The 25,330-nt window shown below is 40.5% G+C and overlaps 1 protein-coding gene across 1 annotated transcript in view; it reads right to left on the bottom strand.

Annotated features, from left to right (window-relative positions):
- The window catches only part of LOC139739765 (uncharacterized), a 119,321-nt gene that overhangs the window by 65,149 nt on the left and 28,842 nt on the right, over positions 1–25,330 (bottom strand). The window contains exons 3-7 of the mRNA XM_071650362.1: positions 9,981–10,298; positions 9,013–9,114; positions 5,116–5,394; positions 3,516–3,686; positions 591–689 (exon numbers count right to left, since the gene is read on the bottom strand). Of these exons, the coding sequence (XP_071506463.1) occupies positions 591–689; positions 3,516–3,686; positions 5,116–5,394; positions 9,013–9,114; positions 9,981–10,298 (969 nt within the window). The remainder of the gene's footprint in view (positions 1–590; positions 690–3,515; positions 3,687–5,115; positions 5,395–9,012; positions 9,115–9,980; positions 10,299–25,330) is intronic.

Here is a 25,330-nt window from a genome sequence, read left to right as displayed (position 1 = left end):
ACGAAAGCATCCAGTAGTTTCATATGATCCTACAAGTATGTCTCTTTTTCTCTTAAAAAAAGAAAGATAGTGAGCCATTTAGTATGACTTCCTGGATCGTATCCATTTTTTTTTTTCTATCTCTCATTAGAATATCAGTCAAGCTATTCAAATTGAATACTGCACCTACACACACACACACACACACACACACACACACACACACACACACACACACACATATATATACATGTATATAGATTTACATAATATATACATACATGTACATTTATTCATAAATAACACAAACACACACATGTACATGTATTTATACAAAATGACACCAATCATTAGGAAAGCAAGACAATGGAATATACAAAAACTGTACAATCTGGCATGAGATACATGCATGGAATACAACAATTCTTGCACAATCAATGAACATAATTATAACAAGTTGCTCTGCAGAATACCCATCACCAAGCCCATGCACTGAATAATAAACCACGGCCCACCATCACGTCACATGACGACCACATGCCAATCAAAAGACATCGTTTGGCCCGTGATACGGAATAGATATTGTTCAGCCCCAGCACGTTTTATCTCACCTTCACGCCCAGCTTTGGGGTCATAGAAGCCGCCTCTTTTTCAGCCTGGCTCTCAAACATTTTCGCCGCCATTTTAACACTGGGCGACTCGTCCAGTTTCTATGGCAACCAAGCGGCCCCGCAGGAAGGGTTTTTGAGGGGAAGGACGGGTTGGGAACAAACAGCAAAGCACCGCATAAGCGAGGAGAGAGACAGAAGGGGGTTAGGGTTGCATGGTAGGGAAAGATAAAAATTAGCAAAAGTTAGGAGAGAAGACACAGCAAATTACATTGAATCAACAATTGAGTATTTTTTTCCCCACTTCACTGAGAAACATGCCACTGCAAAAACTGTCATTTGACCCCCGTGTCAACTTTGATGATAATTTTTGAAAGCTGTGATCAAGGCTACACTTGCTTCATATCCGAAATGACGATCTTTCTAAAATGAATTTCAGAATCAAATTGACTATAAATCAAAAGTAAGCACTGATGTGCAGAAAGCACCATCTTAAATGTAAGGAATCATCAAGAGTATCTTTTACACCTTCCCCTTTGTCATATGAAAAAAAAAATTATAATTCATGTGAAAAATAAAACTGTTGAAAAGGGTTCTATCCTGTGACTTCTGGAGTGGCAAATTTCCAAGTCTAACACTGCATACAGTTATGACAGATTTTTCATGCATAGAATAGAATATGTGTATTAAAGGCGAATGTATAGGGCTAAGTGAATGTTACAGCATAGGCTTGGTTTATACAAATAAGCTGGATTACATTTGTTGGTAGATTCAGGAGTATAAGGTGAGATGTGCAAAATAAATATCAAAATTTCAATTGCATTACCAAATGTCTTTAAAAACCAATAAGATCTTTATATCCTTTCTAGTGTGACAAAAAAAAAATCCACAATATTTGGCATAATTTGCATAGCAATGACAGAAATAGGTCAATATCATCAGCTATGGATTTTTGAAATACTTTGCTAAGTTTCAACAATCATGTGTTTGAGGCCAGAAACATGAGACTGTTATGCAATAAGTACATATTTGAATCTATATATTAGATCCATTTATAAATACTAAATATCTACATCAATCTCTTTATATATATTCGGATAGTTAGATATATTAGCGGAAAATGAGCAAAGAATACTATTTTCTTTGCTCATTTTTTCATCAATAAATTATATTCATTTCTGTTCAGATTTTCTTCTGTTTATCGTTGTTAGATAGATATATAAATACACTCAAACGTAATTGCAAATTTTACTGTTTTCATCTGATTTATTGAAAAGCCATCAATTCTACATCCCATCCTGTTTAAGATAATCAGTGTTATTAAACATTGAACACACACCAAATGCCTTGCTAAGTACTATTGTTAAACTGACTTTACATCTGAAAAGAGCAGTACTGGATAATGTAAACGATATCAACCCTCATCCACATTCGTATTTGTCGTGCAATATATACATATGTCATAGGAAATTCTCAAAATGATATGGACGCATATGCAAAGCATGCATGGTGTCGTATACAGAGCACATCACGTCATCAATCACCCGAGAGGATGATGACTGTGTTAAACTCTGCTAGAGCTAACACTTTCCCCCCAGGTTGATGATGCACCGAACCTGTACTCCCTGTCAGGCAGTAATAAAAATCAACATGCAGATCATGACATGCAAGACATGCAAGATAGCGCCGCGGCATGAGAGATTTCATACCGGCGAGTGCCTTACCTGCCGGATGGCGACGCAGATTGGTAGTGAATGTTGTTAGTTTGTCAGGTGCATAGAGGTGCAAGAAGTAAGATTAAGACTATCATTCCCAATTTTTTTCTTTTTCACTTTCTGAGACATTTTTTTTTTTTGGGGGGGTGGTCTTTTTTTTTTTTCTTTTTTTTTGGGGGGGGGGGGGTCATTTGAGTTAAATTGACAGGATCATGTGGCTACTTTTTAGTTTATACTGCCACCATGGTCTGTCTCAAGACATTCCAGCTCCTTCATTCCTTCAAACTTCAATTTTCTATCCTTTTTGGTGACTTGATGCAAGACTAGCATGCTGAATCCATTTCAAATCATGATATGACCAAGATCAAATACTGGCCATGTTGCAAACCCAATTTATGTAGGTGTCTTGATATAACACTATTAACTTCTGTAGACCCTGAGCAATAGCAGGCATAAAGAATAAGGGGTCAACCGATCAGAATTCAGAACTTTAAGGATTTTATCAGAATGTTGATAGCAACTAATCACTCAGTTTTACATTTGGAAGCCCAGGTGGCACTCTGTGCAAGATCCTGTCACTAAATAACAATGTATACTGGACTGAAAACAAAGTGTTCTTTGCTCAAATTCAGAGCAAGAAAAAATGTATTCTTTATTCTTTTAAATGATTCTGTTATCGAGTTCCGTCAAAGCTAACATTTGTAACCAGGATGGTGATATTAGCAGGACAGCGTCTAACCCTCTGATGAAATGCATTGCCAAGTGTAAACAAAGAACTAACCACAATATTCAGCAGCTGCCTATCTCTTCAAAAAGGTCCTATTTTTCTTTCCATTCTGTGAAAATTTCACTCAAAATTGTGATGAAGAAGCTTGTAATAATCAACTTTCCCGCTGTCCAAGTTGACAAAGTGTTCTTCCTGAGACTTATATTGGATCACTGGTACTGGCATTTGCCAGATCTCTTGGGCACAAATGAACAGAGCAAGAGAGGAAAATGAGACAAATATAGTAGACTAAATTGCGTTAGAACTCATGCTGGCCTGAATGCAAGCAACCCGTAAATATAGAAGGCAAAAAAAAAAAAAAAAAAAGAGGCATCAGTCTTCAACTGCAGTGCACAAGTGTGAACGTGCTTACGTTCTGATACGTGCCAATGCTAACTTGGCCCGGTCACCACACCAGGTTTCTCAACTGCATTCACACTCTCATACCTCTACTAATGTGACGGTGGAGACGGGTCTGCTGTGGGTCGCAGCCTCCGCCCCCTGCTCGGGCTCCGCCTTCTCGGGCTCCGCCTTCTCTCCGCCCTCCTGCACGCCTTCCATTGCCGTGGCAGCCTCCTCCTCTTTGGGCTCCGTTTCTTTCGCATCCTCATCGGTTATCTAAAGCAATACATAAAAAAGGACAAATACTTTTGTTTATTGAGAATCTTTATAAGAACATACATGAGTTTTAAGCACCAGGAAAGCACAAATGCTCCGTCTATCTGTACAACTAGATGCGTGACCACTAATCTCTAACCGTGTCCCAACTGACCGACATTTAGCATGTAGAGTAACAGTTGAGATATTAGTCCATGCACATATCCTGGTTAGATGATAAAAACACGAGTGACAGTTGTAAAATATATCTTTCAAAAACATAAACCCTTCGCAAAACAAAGAGTACATTATCACTTACTTTCAACTTTGTGGAGATGAAACCTGTCCTAAATTAACTTTTAGCTTGAAAAGTGATAATGATTCTGTTGCATCTGGGCAATTCCGCAGTTAGTAACATTACATTTAAGAAAATTTATATATTCATTTTTACTACTAAATCACCAATTTTTCATTTCAAGTCAAAATCATGTTAAAAACATGTTCATCCTTCCCAGGTTTATGATATAGAAAAGAATGAATACAATCCAATAAATATTAGAATTGCTATGGCAACAAAAAGGGCCGGTTAGTAACGTTACGAAAAAAGGACATGACAAAAAAATCAATGTCTTGCTTCAAACAAAGTGTTGCATTAATTTCAATTATTGCATCATGACAAATGTTCATGCAAATATTCTTAGCAGTTCGACCAATAATTAGCTAGAGTAAGACCCCCAAAAGCATGGTTAGTAACGTTATATTTGTCCAGAGTAACTCCGCAGGTCCTTTCACCCTTTTGTAATTGACAAAATGTCACATGACTTCTGGAGTATTTAATTGTATTCATCTTTCACCCCTTAGCAAAACTTTGAGGAAGAGTTTTCAAAGGAATCCACTGTAATTTGCATTTAAGTGAATTTCAACGTTTGGTGGACATCCATGGTATAAGCTGATACCTAACTTAAAGAGTAAGATAAAGAGGCACATTTCTTTTATCCATGTCGTGTCCACCTAACTGCGGAACCACAAATTCAACCACTTGCGAAACAAGTCGCAGTTGCATGCTCTGGTCCATGTATCTGTCCCTTGATATAGGGCAAAGTTTGCAGTGTAAGAGAAGTTTCACAGCAAAGGAATACACGACACTGGACTCTTACTGTAAAGAACACTGATATGTAGCAAACCCTCCTTATATTAAACAAAGTAACTGTTTTGCCATGAATTTCATGGAGTTTCATTCTATTTGAAAACTGACATTCACAAAGACAGGTCCCAAGGAGGTATGGCACTACACTCAGTGGTAAAGCCTTCACATTAGCTTCACAACTGTCAGGTCATAGCAAAGGGTTAAATCTTCAAAATGATATCCCACCCCTCTAACTTTCTCTCCTGAACATGTTTGGGTCAGATAAACTGCGATATCAAGTAGACTGATACCCCTAAGCTCTACCTGTATCTGGACAGTGGCAGTAGCAGCTACAGCAGCAGCAGGGGCCACGACGGATGCCAGGCCCTCCGATGGAGTCGGAGTCAGGGCGGAGTCGGAGGTGGATGGGGGTGTGGAGGCCTGGGGTGGGGAGGAGGAGGAGGAGGTGGATGGGGAGGAGGCCTGTGGCTTGACCATGGGACTCGGTGCCTGGAGACGGGACTCCTGCTCGAAGATCTCCTTGGCGTCCTTGACCCCCTCGATCTGGCTCAGCTCCTCGATCACCTTCTCACCAGCCACGGTCTGAGATGGGAAGATGGGGGGAAAAAGATGAGTGATGTACAGAGGAGACAAAACAATGGTCCTTTGGTGAGATGGATACAGGTACATGTAAATAGACTCTATAATCATAAAACCCTCATCAACATATGAAGAGTTTAACTGGAAAAGACAATTCTAACTTGCGATATTTGAGATTGAAGCTGCTGAAAAACAAAAATAATAATCAAGATATGTGTGATAATTTTATAATATCTTCAAAAACATATCTACATGTAGTAATGTAACTAGTGCAGTATCATTGAAAAGATTTGATTTTTTTTCTCTATTTGATGATGACCTGACCTAAAAAAAAAAGAAAAAAAACTCTGTAAATGGTATTGATCCGTTTTTACATTGAACTTTTCACATACTACACATACATTTGTATTTCTTTTTTACTAAAAACCCAAGGTACTTTATCCCCATTTGCCCACTATGAGGCTAGAAAATATCATGGTGGGCAAGAAAACTTAAAACAAATAGTGAATGATTTCCACTTTGTTCTGTTTTTCTTTTTCTTTTTCAAGGAAAGCCGCACCACAATGTTGACTCTCACCAATATTCATCAGCAAATGAACCTTTCGTAACTCCAAACAGTCACTGCCACACATGCTACAGTGGTTAAAGAATCCAAGAGAACTTTTTGACTGCTGAAAGATGTTGTTTTTGAGAGATATCGATATTTTAAAAGCATATTTTTATTTTTTTTTTATAATTTCTTGGCTTTTTTTTTCCTCCATGTGATGGTACTCTTGATTTCTGCCCTTAAACAAAAAGGTTGTGATTTTGAACGGATCAGGAAGTACATTGTACTAGTACATCAGACTGCATCAAACTACAATGTCGGCTATGTACCTACAATTGTATTAAACAAATAACTTAATCCTTTCTTTGCCCTACATCGTTTATTCATGCACATACCACATGACAGTGTCACTACATGTATGCCTTCTTCTAGGCCCCGCCCAACAGCCCCCGAAAATTCCCCAAGCAGTGGCTACATAACATGCGATGTTTAACAAGTCCCCAATCCATACATAAACGATACAACAACGGAAATGTGTATGGTGTCAATTTTTGATGAGTTACTTGTTTACACAACTTAAGGTCAGACCATAAAACAAAAACCAACAACAACAACAACAACAATAAAAATCTGTAATTTATGTATTCTGTTTTGGCCACAAAGAGAAAACATGAGGTACAATGTAAAATGGCCCAAATATGGGATACAAACTTTTTCATCACATAGAGGTCAAAAGATTTGAGAGGAGGCCCCCCTCCCCCCCCCCAAAAAAAAAGACAACAACAAAAACAACAAACAAACAAAAGACAAAAACAAACACAAAACAAGAGAGGACATTAACTGGCAGCAATATTTCTGCCCATTTAACGGCAAGGAAATCGAGGAGTCAATAATGGAGAGAGGAAGGAATGGGTGATTAGGCAGGTATTTAAGGCAGTATTTCCGATCCCTCTGCTGATGACTTTCGAAACGCCCCTCTCTGAACTATAATGGGCAGTGGAAAGAGAAAGAGAGGGAACCGCTTGGTTTCGCTCTATTTGGCCACATCGACCAAGCAGAGTCTCAATTAATGAGCTATGAAATAAGCTTTAGAAGACTTAATGCCTGCACTCCAAATACACCATATTCCTATCTCTGCCAATCTATGTACATACTCATCTATCTTTGTGTTGGTCAGCTTATGTGTATGATATATGTACACGTATACACGTATACATACAGCTGTATACGTATATATGTATACAGTGTATACAGGGCTCGACATTAGCGGTGGCCTGGTGGCCCAGGGCCACTAAAGATTAGCGTCAGGCCACAAAATTTATGTTTTGGTGGAACAATTGGGCAGCTATCAGATTCAAAATGAATTGTTACTTTTGCCTTTATTTTGGGTGACCAAATATCTTTTTCGGGCCACCAAAATTTCAGATTTAAAGATTTTAGTGGCCCAAATGGACCATCAGACATAAAAGTTAGTGTTGAGCCCTATATACAGCATATCTATATATGTGACCGCGCATCACAAAACGAACAAAAAGTCACACACACTGATTTTGTGCGAGGACTGAAAAAAGGTGAAATGGGTCAACCTAGCCGATCTTGACTTTTTCATATTTTCTGAAAGACCAAGGCTTCTTCTACATTACGCTAAAATTTGGGATCATAAAATGGGCAGGAAAAAGTGTTTTTTAGCAGTTTATTTTGAATAGTTTTTGGTAGAACAGTGTGATTAGGTGTGTCTTTAGAGTCCACTTTTCATTTCTTCAAAACCTTGTACACACTCTTCACTTTCAACTCTAATAACTTTTGAAAGGATGATGCTACTGCTTTGAAAGTTGGCATTAATACTGGACAGAATGTATTAATAAGGCACGCTCAATTTCAGTTCAATCTGATAATTCCTTCATTGTTGTTACTCCGGTTGTTTACATCCTGTTTTTTGTCCCATTCATTGCACAGCCAGCATGGCTTGGTAAAGATTAAGCACTTGAATAGACACTGTACTTCAGAGCCTCTTTTCTCAGTTCACACTTTTCCTGAGTGTGTGCTTTCTTTCCAATATCTAGATAGGTTAGGAGAGTCCATTTGATTTGAGTTATACATCATTTTAAAGCTTAAAGTCTGCTCTTTCAGAATATGCTCTTAACTTAAATTTCCTGTCTGGTGACTTTCTGTTTGTTTTGTGATGCAGGGTCACATATATGCTTGTATATCATATCATCATATCAGGTAGATAAAGACACAGATATATGCAGATTCTTATCGATGTAGATATTTATCTATTACTTATTATCATAGTTGTTTAAATGTATATTATTAGATGGAACAAGCTTTTCTTATAATGTCCACATATCAGAAGTGATATCAGAAGATAAAACAAAAACATCTCAGACAAAGTTCAGGATGTCAGGAAATAATGAAACTTGAACTCTAAAAATGGGTTTCACAAGCACTATACAAGTGCATCTGCGTTTCATCTAACTCTATCCATCTAACCATCTATCTATCTATCTAACCAGCCTTTCTATGTGCCTATCTTTTAACTTGCCATCTACTAGCCAGCTCTATTACACTGATTCACAGGGTGGTTGTGTTCGAGGACTACTCAACCTACTCCGTACATAGCGTAAATGTGTTTCTCGACGTGAATTAACATGAGTTGAATGAATTAATGTTTGTTCATCCCAGATTACATCAGAGAAGTACCTTAGGATTAGTGCCTCTGACTGAAACATTCAGGGCTTATTGTCGGGGTTTTCTCTTTTGTTGAGGATGAAATAAAGTGGGTTTGGTCATGATTGATCCTGAGGGCAGCAAACAAACACACACAAAAACACATGCGCAAATTAAAAAAAAAAGAAATGCGATGAAAGAATTCACAGAACATGGGTGAGACAAACACCATTTACGATCACCTTCAGTGACGTAATGATGACAAGTTGTTTGTCATTCGCTGATCATTTTCTTGTGTGTCCTGCTTTGGTTGGATGCTCCCATGAATGCACATTGTTCTCCCCCGTTTTATTCTACGCTGGGATCGTTAATCATTGACAGTCCCCTCGCGACTGACAGCCGACTGTCAGTCGGCGGGTGAGAACGCCCCACACTGCTGCGCCAATCAAGGCTTTTGCGAGATTCGATGTGGGGTCTCCCTTGCTACGTTCTATCCTCACTGTGATCTGTGACAGATCCATACAGAGCGATTTCACACCACGATCAAATGGCTTCTATCGTAAGGAGTTAAAAAAAAAAATATCTGACAATCAGACTGGTTGAAGTTCTATCATAACTGAACCGAAAAGGGAGAGTTCAGATGCTGCAAAGTTTGACAAGTTATCATGAAACAGTCATATAAGTAGCAACCACATATGCAAATTAGTAGAGTAGATTATGTCCTTGCCTTAATAGTCTCCATTTACCCACATCCAAAATCTATACTTAAGTTTCTTTTTGACATGAAAGAAGAAGAAAAATTTAAGTTAAACATCATCTACTAAAAGCATAATTTTCATGATGTTTTTATACTTTTTTTTATTAATCATGAGTTAATGAGAGCATCACTGCACCTAAATTTCATAAGGGATGGAATTGATACAATGCTCTCCATAGCAATTTGTACATTGCTTGTTTTGTTGTTAGCAGAATGAGGACTGACGACAATGTTTACCAGTACCATGGAAGAGTTGAAGTGATTGTTACACAGTAATGTCAGATCATGCTTTCCATATGATTTTTTTTTCCCCTGTTTCAGTTTGTGTCCTGCTGTCAGTATTATCAGTGTGTTTAAACAATGAGAGTCAGTCTCTTTTATCAAACACTAATGATTGAAAGTGATATCTCACGAGATCAAGGGAAGAGGGGGAAAATGAAGGAATGTAGGTTTAATGTGTCACACAGGGAGCCGCCCTTTACTTTGATATCCGCCGACCACTCAAATGTTCTATCAAAGGAAATAGAATGCAAGCACGTCCCAGTTTCTTGGAGGCATCAAAAGAACAGACGAACAATTCTGTGAACTATCACTCAAACAGGATGCTATACTCACACTGACGACCGACTTCTGCTCCACGGGGCCCGTGTAGATGGGGGCAGAGATGGTGGGACGAGGGCTGCCCCCGCCCTTGGTCTTTGCCCCACTGCTGCTGCCCTTGCCTGCTTCCGACGACCCGTTCTGGTCGTGATGGCTCTTCTTCTTTCGGCGGGCCGGAGGCACGGGGTCGGGCTCCTTCTCCTTCGGCTGCTCGGCCGGAGGTGGCCAGGAGGCCTTGGGCGCCTGGGACTGGGCCGAGCGGATGATGACATGTTTGGGTTCGATCCATTCTTTGTAGAAGTATTCATTCTTCAGCACTAGGTACTTCTCCCCCTGTGAGATTCAAATTCACACGAGCAAAACTTTATTAGAAAAGGAAAATTAAAAGTAATTTCAACTCAGACAGATAAAAAATTGGTTCTTCCAAATGGGTTTCACCCTGTTTGTCTGGCTTTCACTAGCTAGAAATTGTATACTACTGCATGACACTGATTCATCCAAATTGTATTATCACAATTTACATACTATGGTGAGCCCTTCCTTTAAATGTTTTACTATCACTGTATGCTTAACAAATTGCTACTAATACTTTTTTCCTTTTTGGAATATGAGAAGCAATAAAAAGAAATGAATTGAACTGAATTGGACTGACTATTAAAGCCTTATCAACTGCCTGCATTTCTCTTTCTTTTTGGGAGCAAGGGTAAGGCGAAGGAAGTTGGTTGCACAAATGAGATGCACTAAGTAAGTCACCCAAAAGTGCTAAAATTTTGGCAAGTAACCCAACGATTCTTCATACTCCAGGGGGGCATTTCATGAAGCGTTTTGTCAGATATTTCGTCTGACAAAATGTTAAAAGCTACTGAAATCCTTGTGTCTGATTGGCTGAGAGCAAATTTGTCTGACAAGTTGTCGGACAAAAATGCTTCATGAAATGCCCCCCAGGAAATAAATTCTCAGTACACCATAGTTTGTGGGCACTGTCATCATCAATGAGTTTTATACAGTCATAGGTACACAGTGCCACTCTCATACAATAGTGCACAGTCAGTACGAAAGACACACCAAAGATTTACAAATTGGTTTATTTTTGTTTATTAAAGATGAAAAGCTGCCTGCATGTTTGCAGGAATCCCTAATTTTGATAGACACTTTCTTCTACAGTATTAACCCGTTGAGGATGGGCAGATTTTGCTACAACACGCATTTCCCATAGACACTAGTACGCGAGTATTGTACATGTACTCGGGACTTGTCCTCAATGGGTTAACTGTTTGTGAATTGCAACAGAACAGTAATTTTCAGGGGACATTCATCCACACTGTACATTACAACCAGGTACATAAGAGAAAGAAAACAACACAGTGAAACAGTACAGGAGATACTTATATGAAATAATGATACTCACTTTAAGCCAAATACGACAAATACTTCTTGAGATTATTCTTAAATACTTCAACAGAATTACTATTCTTAATGAATTGAATTTGTAGGTGAAAGGTGCATAGATTTTCAATGAAATGGAAAGATCATAACTCATACAATATAACACTATGGGATAAACAGCCCTATCATCTGGCAAACTAGATGTGTGCTGCCATAAACCATAGAAATATCACACGAGGTTTCCTGCTTTAATCTACTTTCGAGGCATATCAAGCATATCTTCGAGCCACATTAATACCAACAAAACCTGTTCCATCACAATCGATATTTGCTCTCTAATTCTGTGGGACATCTGCAGAATGTGAAATCCACACACAGAACAAATGATCGACTATTTCATTCCCTGTACTTCTATCGTGCTGTTCTAAATATTTTAGGCACTTTGGGCATGAAAACTTTCCCCTAATCCTTCACTTTGCACTCTGGCACCTCTCAATCTGGGCACTCGGGTTGGACGGCCCCAGCTGTTGTGTGTTGCGGTTTCATTTTACCCCCTTAAAAAATGAAAAAAATTAAAAACACAGGAGAAAGGGTGGAGATATATTTGGAATGCAGCATCCATGCACACAGAGTCATCTCTTATTACATGTACCATTGATTTACATTGTTCTCTGCCAAACTGTCATGTCACAAAGTATCATAATCCTTAATACAATTGAAGAGTGTCAGAAACAAATATATCATATCTATATGCCATGAATTATGACTTGGGGACTAGGAAGATGGATAATGTCATTTTATCAACCCTTATGGAGATTGCTCTTTCAAAACTAGAAAATGTGTCTCTCATGCATGTACACGCATACTTTATATAGTCTACTTCTTACATATCCATGACAAGATAGGGAGATACAGACTGTAGATTGACAGAAAGAGACAGACAAACTGACAGACAGACAGACAGACAGAGAGACAGACATAAGGCGTGTCTTCATCAGCCCGAAGTTCAAACTAGTGGGATATTTTGCAGTCTGGGAATATACGTAGCCCGATATTGCAAATGTGTGTCTTCATCAGCTCGAAACAGTGTGCTTGGGGAAATAAATAGCCCAAAATTTGACAAATGCACACTTTGCATCACTCTTTTAATAGTTCGAAAGTGGATTTCCCTGTGCAAATCTCCCGTATCACCGTATGTACGATACACAACAGAGGTACGGACACGTTTTTAAGGTACAGTGGGTATCAGAATAGTAACGAGCTCGATCGACTCCATCGCACCCATCTCGATTGTGTACACAATATATGTAATGAGCTTTCAGGTCTATTTTCTACCATTCTGTTGGCACAAAACTTTGCAAATTGTATCAACTATAGTTTACGCCTTACGGGACACCGTATCTGTGATAAGTAGACAGGGCCTTCACCGGGAAGCAAAATGAAGGGAACAGTTTGTAACATCTGTGCTGATGTGCACCAGCCAGTGCTTCCCCGGAATGTATGGGGGGATCGAGAAATTTTCGGGCTGATGGAGACGCAAACGAATTAGCGCGCTAGTTCACAAGCTAGCCCAATATTTTTGGGGAAATTTTCCTGATCAAATAGTGTGCTATTTGCGTCTTCACTACACAAATAGCATGCTATTTTGACATCAGGCTTAATTCATAACCACAAAATAGCGCGCTTTTTTGAAACTTCGGGCTGATGAAGACACGCCTATGCATTGTATAAATACCAATACAAATACAGTACAATGTACATACTAAAAACAGTCCTCACTCAAACTCAAGTCCTCTCTCAAAATTCTCGGTGTACATTGCATACACAGTATTTAACCTATAAAAACTCAAACGGCGGGGGTGCTATTCAATTTTCATAACAATGAGTCAACAATGCTGTGCTGGTGGACAGCGCAAGCTCTATTTGATCATACATGAATAACACAGAGTGGTATTTATTTCAAAACTGCGATAGTTTTATAGGTTTTCTGGGTAACTGCTATGTGTCGGGAAAAGAAATTTCAACTGTATGCTCTGAAAATGCATTTCCATGGTGAAGTGAGAATATTCTACTCATGATAAAAGGGGGGAAATTAGATATGATTACCGCATATTTATGCACTTTGGCCATGCCTGCTGCACAGAAAATTCGCATTACCAGAAGTGTAAGAATGAACCGTGAAAATTTGATTCTGTGCATTGCACGCAGGTGATAATATCACCTTATTCATTAGTCTGCACACACCATACGCCTAACACATGGACCCAATCGCTAGCGACAGATTGTGTACATTTATATGCGATCCCTAAAATGATGTAGAGTATGGAGAATTAAACATGGTACAGAGTACAATACCTTCCTGCCCAAACTACAGTGCTCATGGGAATTTAGAACTCACAACAAACTTTTTATAACTGTACTTCTCAACCCCTGTCTGTCGTATCTGTATGTCTGTCTCCCTCCCCATCCCCAATACCCCTTTCCCAGTATCCCTCCTCCCCCCCCCCCCCCCCCCAGCATTGAAAGAATAGTTATGTTCACACCTTGTTCCTAAACTTCCAGTTTAGGTCTAAAACTTAACTCTCAATAATTAGCTTGTAGTTTAGTGCTGTGTGGAATCTTCCAAGTTTAGTTGATGAGTAGAACCACAAGACATCTTAGGGTTTACGCTCTATCTATGAGCCACGGGAGGTCCTTTGTAGTTTCGCTCCGTGTGAACACAATAATCAACGAGCTTCTGAGTTAGCGTGAACCTCGATTCTCGTTCACTTCAGGGTCAACCTCCAGCTGCGCTATGTTGTATGGGCATAAGGTCATAGCGAAGACTCTGCACTTCCAGTATAATCATCAAGCGGGAATCACTCGTAAGTTGTATAGTTTAGGTGCGTGTGTGAACCCGCCTCGTGAATTCACGAGTGGAGCTTATCATCGACAGTTAAATTTTCAACCTAAACTTCAAGTTTGGCCACCGCATGTGAACATAACTACTCACTCCCTGCCTTTAGGCCATAAAGTCAGCTCACCGGAGGGACAGTCTGCCCACTACTCAGGGAATGACCAAAGTTTCCTAATCACGAATAAAATCACTATGTTTGGATTGGTACCTTCTTGAGGTCCAAAAGGGCTACCCGTCCCTCTCCTCCCAAGTACTTCAGATGATCCAAAAGGCATCTTTTAACTTTGGCTGTTAAGAAAAAAAAAGTGCTTGGACATGATCGTAGCAGGACACTGGGCAGAGGTGCGTATGCCTTTCATTCCCCCCCCCCCACCACCCACAAGCACACCATCTCAAATCATCATCAACAGCTACATCCTGGCCGTTTGGCTTGTAATGGACAGGATTGAGGATAGGATGAAGGAGGGGGAGGGGGAGGGGGGCTAAAGGAAAGAGACAGCTGAAGGGTATGCAATTTCGGCGAGCAAATATGCCACTTCCTGTTCCAATAATCCTCAAAGCAAACTTTACACGTGTAAAACGAATGTCATCTCGGCCCACCAGTTCTGTCACTCTCCATTTTCCGCTCTGTTCCGGCGACGAACACTCCGCACAAAATGAGAGAAAAATGCAGGAGGAGAAAGACGGAGAGGGGGGTAGGGGGAATCGAGAGGGTGAGAGAGCGAAATGGGAAGAGAAGCGGGCGCAACGTCCACTGGGTGGAGTCGAGAGGAACTCTCTCGTAAGTATGACAAATCCTTTGACACTTGTCACAGACTTGGCGTGGAACCATGGGAAAAACAACTGAGCGTTCACACTGCCCTCTCTCTCTCCGCCACGGCGTAAGATGCTCAAAACTTGATCTACTGTAAATGTGAAATTTTTGCGGCACATTAATTTTCACAGATTGCGTGCTACTTTTGGCTAGCGCAAATTCTAAAACCCGAGAATATGTTTTTGATCTGCTCAGCAGGAATAACTATTTGCACGAAAAATATGGACGTTTACAGCAAATGAGACAGCCTGTTTCATCTTTGATACTTTGCCTTTGTCAAAGTTAAGTACAGATTCCATCTACGTATGTGAGTGAGCACAACCAAGACAATTCATAGAAGTGCATATTCAAACTGCTGCAGAAGAGATAATTGGCTGATCTGCCAAAGTTTACTCAGGTACTGTGGTGATGACAAATGAAATCACAGAACAGAAAAAAAACCACCACAATTTAAAGTCAAGGCACAGTACATGAGGCATAACGGATAAAGTCTTGCCGGACTCTCATCGTGGGTCATTTGATCTACAATGGGACACCTCAGTCAAGTGGCTGTGCCGTCTATGATGCCATGCTTATCTTTATTCTTTTTCTTCTTCTTTTTTTTTTTGGTGAATGACACATTAATCTTCCGACAAAATGTACATGTACTCTGTACCACATAATTTGAACTTAATGGAGGATAACATTTCACTCCGCCTCCACGACAAGACAAAATGCTTTTTCCTCCATCCAAGATTGTAAAGAAAAAACTTCTAGAAATTCAGCATGTGCAAAACGAAAAATTAGTATGACAATTTTGAGGGTGCTGGTCACCACATTTAGTGATTTTAGAGACATTTTCAGTTGCTAAGACCTCACTTTTGTCTTCAGTAGTCTACCAAAAATACAGGCTGTCTGAAAATAATCTCAACCGCGGTCCATCTTTGGAACGGAGAACATCTTTCAAGACTTAAGTTCTCACAACTCTTTTGCTACAGGTGATATAACAAGGAGATAAAATAATTACCCTGAGTTATGTTTAGCACCATGAACATACAGCCTGTGCTATACAACAGAAACATTACTAGACGTGATCATACCGATGGTGCGGTGCTTTCATAAGCACTCGCGGGAGCCCAGTGCGAACACGCCTGTCGTTTCTCCGGCGAACAGCTCCCGGGCCCATCTTCACAGCCCACAAATTGAAGTCTGGGGGATACAAGCACTTTGGCCTCGTTTGTAGGCTGTCGAAACTACTTAGCCCGCAAATGGGCGGCCGGAGAAGATCGCTGGGCTTGTCCCCCGACTTGGTCCTATCCCCCCTCCCCCTGCCCTCGTGCAGCCAAGCCAGTTCTCACCCCTGCCTGTATGTGCACCACTTCGCCCCCTTCCTCTCCTTCTCTTGCAAGCAAGCATGCACGCACGACTGAACCTAACCTTGAGCAAATTACGCGGCGAGAGTCGGGGCACCGACAACATCTCTCCCATATTTGAAGAGGATGGAAAACATGTGATGTGCTAATTAGCAGACTTCAAAATCAAGTGCATCAAAATGAGGGTGATCAGAGATTGATGGTGGGGGTGCCATGTTATTATAAAGCGATCAAACCACTCTTGATCAAGAAATCTGTCCAAAGACCGATGCTCCAACAACCGACTTGTGGCCGTTTACACCTGTTTTCATTTGTCACTGAAAGTGATAAATTCTGTGAGCCAAAATTTCATAGTTTTAATGGTGATTCTGATCCATCGCTCTGTGTTTCACTTCTTCATCGTACTTCAGTCAAGCATTTGGAAATTGAAGGAGAAAGTTAACTGTCTTGGGCAGGTGATGCAGCTGATAGTTAATTCTGTCCATGGACTTGGAAGTTCTTTTCCTGTGCACACTTCACAGCTATGTCATACAGGAATGATACAGCAGAGTGTCACAGATCCAACACATAGTCGTGGGACTTCTTTCTTAATAAGCTTTCATGTAAAGTATGAGATCATCAACCACAAAAAAAAAACCTCACCTGAATTCTACAATTCTTGAAATATTTCTATTTTAGAGAAATGATAGATTAAAACCACTTTCTTGATTAGTAGTTGCCCTATCAAATTCCAAAAGAGGCAAAAGTTTCTACCCTGTGAAGCTCTCTACCAAAACAAGTCTATTGCACTTTCAAAATTGAACATCAGATTACAATAAACCAAATTTGAGTATAGGTATGTAGTTTTGTGCTATATGTAATAATTTGTAGTACACTTGTATCAACCTAAAGGGGGTCATATTCCCATACAGGCTGATTGTTCTAGTACATGGAACATGTATCTTGTGTGCCAATAACTTTGTCCCTCTTCAATAATTTGAAAGTTTGCAAACCTTTCATCAGTTCCATCTGAAAAAATCGTCTGCCAGGATGTGTTTGACATGTGTATGCGATCACATGAGTTGAATCTGTTGCGGCAAATGATTCTGCATGCTGTAACCCAGGTTACCGTCATATCCCTGGTTATAGAGTTGTGTGAGCATCATACCATTTTCTTAACTTGTACAGTTACACACCACTATCACGGTGGCTAATTTTTAGCAATAAGTGTTAACAATGAAATTCTTCCGTTGATTTACGTCGATGTAGGGCAATTTGTCAGTCAGTTGCCAATGCAGGCCTCAAATTAACCGACGGCCACCTCTCGTTGGCCGCAATGCCTTTTTTTCCTTGATCAAAGTTACGGCCAAAAAAAATGTGCCCTTTTTCTTGTGGCCATGGTGCCCTTTTAGAATGAAAGTTATTATTTATGACGTATAATATGCCCTTTCTCAAAGTATAAACTTTAATAAGCTTGAACAACTTTCCTGATCTCAAATATCATACCTTCAGTTCACTCGTGTCCCAATATACTGTATCTGATTCAAACTCAAAGTATCTTTCCGAGATACGAGACGACGTGTACGTACATGTACGCCCGACCAGCTTTTACCATCCCGACTGCCTCCGCAGCGCAGCGGCCATAGAGTTACTAGCTAGGCAGCGGCGGGCCAGAGCAAGTGGTCGCAAGCCATGCTAAAAAATGCCAGGCCTGTTGGACGGCTGTGAGCATAGCCATCTCTCTCGCTCTGCATTCATGCCCGCATGCTCAAAGCAAAATGGCGCCGGAAGTGCTCCAAAGTGAGCACGGCGTATGCGTTGAGAATGTACTGTATTACAGAACTTACATCGTATTGCCTATGGCCTACTGCCTAACGTCGTCTGCTGCGGAGAGATATTATGCATGCGTGCGTGCGCTGCTGGAGTGTAGCAGCACGGTCGATAGCATACAGCCCTATGGGGCATTCACATCACGTATAAACACCCAACATGCCCTTTCCAATGTGGCCTTGGTGCCCCTCTGACTGACCTAAGTGCCCTTTAATGGCTGGCCTCTTGGAAAAAGTGCCCTTTTCTAAATGGCCTTGCCCCTCCAAAATCCTATTTCAAGGCCTGCAAATGTTAACAATACCAATGCCAATTCATCCCTGCTATGACGTGATTAATATAATTTCAATAAGATAATGAATTTGTTATAATATTATTCCAAAAATGTTATAATTTTAGACGGTAATTCAGAAAGAGCAACAAATGGCAAATTTGCAGTTGGTACCCCATGTTACAAAATACCATGTCAAATAGCAGCAGTGCAGTGGTAGAATCAAAAGGTGCCACATTGAATGTCGGTGAGTGAGAAAACAGCGCAGAAAGGACCAACTGCACACTGGACAGGCACATTGCTCCATGACCCTGAACTGCTTTCCACTACAATTTCATATCCAGCACACTGTCACATTTTATGTGACTGCAGACATTCACACATTATTCTATTGCAAACAGAAGGCCCATTTACACTTGCTTGGAAAAATCGTGATTTTTCTAAAATCGCAACATTCGGGTGCAAGTTGCTAAGCAACTACACCCAAACGCCCTCGAAACATCGCCAGAAAAATCGCCAGCAGGAGTGCGATTTTTTGAAACATTGCTACATGTATGTTTGAGGCAAAGTTAGCGAGTGTAAACCCCAGCTGCAGAAATATCGCGATTTTTCATCACGTGACTTTCGGTATCGGATTGCATCGGGAGTTTACGCGTGCTCCTGATCCCTCTTTGGGATGTGTAGAGAGTACGTCGGTCATTGGCCAGAGTACTGGTACACAGTACATGCTGTACACGTCTAAACGGCCGATCCTCGATCGGCTAGTGATCTCTCACCTCCCTCTCCTTGATGAAACAACAGGGTGTAGTACATGAAAACTAGTAACAGACCTGAAGTTCTACAACCACGTATCATCACCCCATGATGACTTAACAAGATAATGTTCTCCCAGAAAGGCATTGATTTTGGGAGTGCCCATACTTCTCTTGGTATTATGTACATTGTTTGTGGAATACAGGAGTATGTAACAATTGTCAGTAAAGCAATGGTGAGTTCTTGCTGTCGCCTGATAAAATACCAGTCCTAAAAAAAACGAGCCTGCTTCTCACTTTCGTCATAATATCGGTGAAATTTCATGATCCTCCTAAATGCCGCTTTCATCAGCTTTCTCATACTTAGATGAAGTTTTACATACCTACTATGTATGTGATCTAGTAGTTTTACCGTAAGTTTACACTCAAGAGAAACACAAATTTATGTGTGCATTGTACTGATGATAAAAAGCCCTGGCTCAACGTTCAACCAGCTAGCTGCAAACAAAATATACTGCACTGCAGTGAAAACAAACAGAATAGCGCGCGCTTCCACTCAGCTACGTGCTGAAAAGAGGTAAATTACACATGCACACTACCGACCAAAATATCGCGATGTTTCGTGAAGCTCAAACTTCGCATACTTTTGCTCAAGTGTAAACGGTGGAACCAAAATATTGCGATTTTAAAAATCGTGATGTTAGTAGGTGTAAATGCGGCTAGAGAGAAGCTGAATTTGTATGTTGTTTGGGTTAATGAAATGCCAACTTCAAACACTGTTTCAGAGAGGTAAAAATATCTCAACTTCATAGTCTCATTATTATGATACCACAGTCTCTAATATTGTGTAAATGTAAAGCTATGAAAATATTACAGTTCAAAATAAATGCTCCCAGTTTAGAAAAGCAAAAATTTGCAAGGGACTATTTTCGTTATATTCCATACATGTAGTTCCTATAGACAGTAGTATGAGAATAAACCATTCAGCAGGCCTAGGCAGTTCACACTGTACGCAGGGTGGTATTTTTCCCTGAACCCATTCTTTCTGGGAACCTGGTATGCCAGGTCCCTGTAGCAACCCATACATGGGAACCCCCAAAATGTACACAAGGGTGTCCCTGCATTCGTGGCCTTAAAGGGAAGGTAAACCCAAAGAGCAATATGGATTGAGTGAAAGCAGCAACATTAGGCCAAGTAAAAAAAGAAAGCAGTTTCTCGTCCGGGTTTTTTGAGCAAGGCGATGAGGGAGGTCCTTACTATTTGATATCTTACTATTTTTTCGAGGATTGTCAAAATGAAAGTAATATGTGTTTCTCGTCCGGTAATTCTGAGAAAGGTAATGAGAGAGGGCTTTACTATTTTCTATATCCAATTTATGACATGAAATATCACTCTGGTAGCTATGTTATGAGAGACCAGGTCCCAAGTGTATGTCTTTTGCCTGCACTCTGTGCATTTTCAAACAAATAGATATATGTACCATACTTGAAATGAAACTTCATGCATGCAGAAATACATTTGCTTTGTCTTTCCACTGCAGATGTCAAGGGAAAATGACCATCTTTAAATGTTGCAATTTGATTCATGTTTTGCTTGTTTTATCGACTTGAAACAGCCCCACTTGTTTAAGGTAGCAGCATATTTTGATGTAGATTATTATTGAACAATTTGCCTATGAAATAGTATTATCCAAATAAACTTCCTGTTTTAATATTTACCAGTTTACACTGAATATCATGAACGCGGCCAAGCAAGAGCGAGAGGAGTGAGCGAGGGGGAGGATGTGGGAGGGAGTGTGCCCCTCTCACGGTGGGCACTTTTTGCGTTTTGATGTTTTAAATGGTGCAATTTGATGCAGGTTTTTTTGCGTCTTTTATCGACTTGAAACAGTCCCACTTGTTTAAGGTATCAGTACATTTTGAAGTAAATAGTTATTTAACAATTTTCCTATAAATGGTATAATTTAAACAAACTTCTAGTAATAATTCTTACACCGATGTCATGAACGCGACCGAGCCCGAGCAAGCGGAACGAGCAAGGGGGGAGGTTATGGGAGGGGGTTGTCCCCCCTATAAATGGATTATGGAATGACGGTGTGAAACGACAAATTACTTGCAGCAATATCAGGAAAATGGCATAACGATTACATGCGAGCGAGCGGAGCGAGTCTAAAAACTGCCGTTTGTAGCCATATTTTTTTGCTTTGGAAATTAAGGGGGGGGGGGACGCTCCGGGCGCAACTGCTGGCAACTATACTGGCAGCAACATCAGGTGAATGGCATAACAATTAAATGCGAGCGAGCGAAGAGAGCGAGCTTGAAAATGTTGACATTTTTTACAGTCCCAAAACTGCCATTTGGAGCCATATTTTTTCGCTTCGGAAATAAAGGGGGGGGGGGGGGAGAGGGGGGCACCGGGCGCAACTGCCGGCAATTACAGGCAGCAACATCAGGAGAATGGCATAACAATTAAATGCGAGCGAGCGGAGCGAGCGAGCTTGAAAATTTTTACATTTTACAGTTAAAAAAAATGCCGTTTGTAGCTATATTTTTTCGCTTTGGAATTTAAAGGACAAGTTCACCTTCTTAAACATAAGGATTGAGAGAATGTAGCAATATTAGTAGAACACATTGAAAGTTTGAGGAAAATCAGACAATCCGTTCAAAAGTTATGAATTTTTGAAGTGTTGTAATGGCATTTCTGATACCAGTGTACTTGCAATTCTGATGTATTGTGCTATTAATTGGAACATGTATAAAACATATCTTTCAACAAATGTACGACTGAAATAAATTCCATGATATTCAAAACACTGCTTTATTTATCATTGGTGCTTGTGACTTTTTGTGTCCACACAGCTGGTAATGTATCTGCATCTCTTCACAGTACAATTGTAGCACATTCCACTGGAAACTGGCTTGTACAATTGCAGATGGATGTCAAAATGATACTGATATGGCATTATAGCATTAAACATTTAAAGATGTTTCTTCATGTTCTAAAAAGACATTTGATAATCACTCATCATTTGGATGATGAATGATTGTATACCGCACTACAGGTGATACGAATCACGGCCGTGTCCGTGAATTTACATCGTAAAGAAAAGTGTCCCGCAGAAATACGAGACAAACCAGAATCCGTGGAAAAGTTATTTATTTTGTAGATACACCCATTTAATAATTCTACATTTGCTGGAAAAGCGCATTCATTTTCTCTTCAAAATAGAACAATACATCGCCGGCAGATGCAACGTTACAGAGCAGAGTGTACGGGCCTCTACACATTCGAATGTGTTCATAGTACGTGCGTGCAGACAGCTGACAGACCAGGGGATGGGGACCCTGACAGCTATCTGCCGCTACACCGGCACGGCCATAGCCACTGCACTGGCACCGTACCTTCCGACACTGCACACACATGCACATAGTCACAATGACATGAAAATGTATACAAACTCGATACAATCCTCACAAGCATTTGTACAGTACAATTCATCCGCTTAAAATATGAGAAACGGGGAAAAATACGAACAATGCGCGAAATATGCGTGGAATATCAGCGATTGTTCGCAAAAATGTTGCCGCTATCGCGTTCACGACGTACCGAGTGCGCTGTACATCACAGCCCAGGCCCGCCCGCGCCCAACCAACTACAGTTCGACTGCTTTTATCGGTCATAATTCCTTCTTGCCGAGCTCGCAGTGTGAAATGCATGCGTTATTACATACGCACTACGGAAGCTACAGCTATACTACAGCTAAGTAGAGGACGCAAGGCGTAATTAGAAATGAGACATCACGATTGGTAGGTGAATTGTCGATTTTTTTTTTCGGCGGCCGAAAAAATAGTAAATATCAAAAAAGTTGATGCGGCAACTGAAAATCGATGCGGGCGGGGAGCGGGCTGGGACGAGAATTATGAATTTCTTGGTATTTTCAGCGCCATTTTGAAAATAGTAAATAGTAAAAAAATCGATGCGGCGGCCAAAATCGATGCGCGCGAGGACGAGAAACTGGTTTCTTTTTTTACTTGGCCTAAAGATGTTTCTTCATGTTCTAAAAAGACATTTGATAATCACTCATCATTTGGATGATGAATGATTGTATACCGCACTACAGGTGATACGAATCACGGCCGTGTCCGTGAATTTACATCGTAAAGAAAAGTGTCCCGCAGAAATACGAGACAAACCAGAATCCGTGGAAAAGTTATTTATTTTGTAGATACACCCATTTAATAATTCTACATTTGCTGGAAAAGCGCATTCATTTTCTCTTCAAAATAGAACAATACATCGCCGGCAGATGCAACGTTACAGAGCAGAGTGTACGGGCCTCTACACATTCGAATGTGTTCATAGTACGTGCGTGCAGACAGCTGACAGACCAGGGGATGGGGACCCTGACAGCTATCTGCCGCTACACCGGCACGGCCATAGCCACTGCACTGGCACCGTACCTTCCGACACTGCACACACATGCACATAGTCACAATGACATGAAAATGTATACAAACTCGATACAATCCTCACAAGCATTTGTACAGTACAATTCATCCGCTTAAAATATGAGAAACGGGGAAAAATACGAACAATGCGCGAAATATGCGTGGAATATCAGCGATTGTTCGCAAAAATGTTGCCGCTATCGCGTTCACGACGTACCGAGTGCGCTGTACATCACAGCCCAGGCCCGCCCGCGCCCAACCAACTACAGTTCGACTGCTTTTATCGGTCATAATTCCTTCTTGCCGAGCTCGCAGTGTGAAATGCATGCGTTATTACATACGCACTACGGAAGCTACAGCTATACTACAGCTAAGTAGAGGACGCAAGGCGTAATTAGAAATGAGACATCACGATTGGTAGGTGAATTGTCGATTTTTTTTTTCGGCGGCCGAAAAAATAGTAAATATCAAAAAAGTTGATGCGGCAACTGAAAATCGATGCGGGCGGGGAGCGGGCTGGGACGAGAATTATGAATTTCTTGGTATTTTCAGCGCCATTTTGAAAATAGTAAATAGTAAAAAAATCGATGCGGCGGCCAAAATCGATGCGCGCGAGGACGAGAAACTGGTTTCTTTTTTTACTTGGCCTTAGTAGAACACATCAATGAAAGTTTGAGGACAATCGGACATTCGATGCAAAAGTTATGACTTTTTAAAGTTTTGGTGATGGAACCGCTGGATGAGGAGACTACTAGAGGAAATGACGTATGAGTAGACAACGATACAAAGAAAATATAAAGGAAATTCAACAAAAATTCACTTTTCTAGAATTATGAAAGAGCAGTGGACCAACCGCTTTCAGAAAGCAGGGTGAATAATTGCTACCCTTAACATATGTCAATATCAAGTTGATGGAATTTGTAATTTTCATGAAAAATGGATTTTTGTAGTATTTTCTTTATATTTTCTTGGTATTGTTGTCCACTCATACGTCATAACCTCTAGTAGTCTCCTTATCCAGCGGTTCCAACACCAAAACTTTAAAAATTCATAACTTTTGCATCGATTGTCCGATTTTCTTCAAACTTTCACTGATGTGTTCTACTAATATTGCTGCTTTCACTCAATCCACATTGTTCTTGGGGTTTATCTTCCCTTTAAATTCATGTTTTCTATACATGCATCGGTGTTGGGTTTTTCTACTTTTTTTTTACGTTAAATGCATTTGAATATCATCATACTGCTCCGTCTGCAAAGGAAGACAAGTCTTGAATTTGAGCCTCCACAATTTCAAAGAGTCCCGAAAGACCCGGTAGCGTGGGGATACCATACAGAGTGGGAAGGCTGGCCAGGATCAGATATTTTCGAGAATTCCCATATCGATGATCTGCAAATAGCTTTATCACTGATCTCTGTATTAGTACATACACAGTCAAAGAATCTTGACTAGAGTTGACCGTTAACCCATGGAGGATGGACTGATTTTGCTACAACACATATTTCCCATAGGCACCTGAATGAGTATATTCGGGACTCGTCTTCAACGGGTTAAAGGTGCATAGTCCCGATAGTGTAGAGGGCGCTGTTGATGATACTGCCGATCACCGTCAGCCTTGATACGAAGATTACCGAAGTAGAGC

The sequence above is a fragment of the Diadema antillarum genome, unplaced genomic scaffold, assembly GCF_040938485.1.
Source record: "Diadema antillarum isolate AM-2024a unplaced genomic scaffold, OU_Dant_1.0 seq00000817_RagTag, whole genome shotgun sequence".
In the NCBI taxonomy this organism is placed as follows: domain Eukaryota; kingdom Metazoa; phylum Echinodermata; class Echinoidea; order Diadematoida; family Diadematidae; genus Diadema; species Diadema antillarum.
The sequence above is the reverse complement of the archived record's forward strand: the minus strand, read 5'-3'. Positions and strand labels throughout refer to the sequence as shown.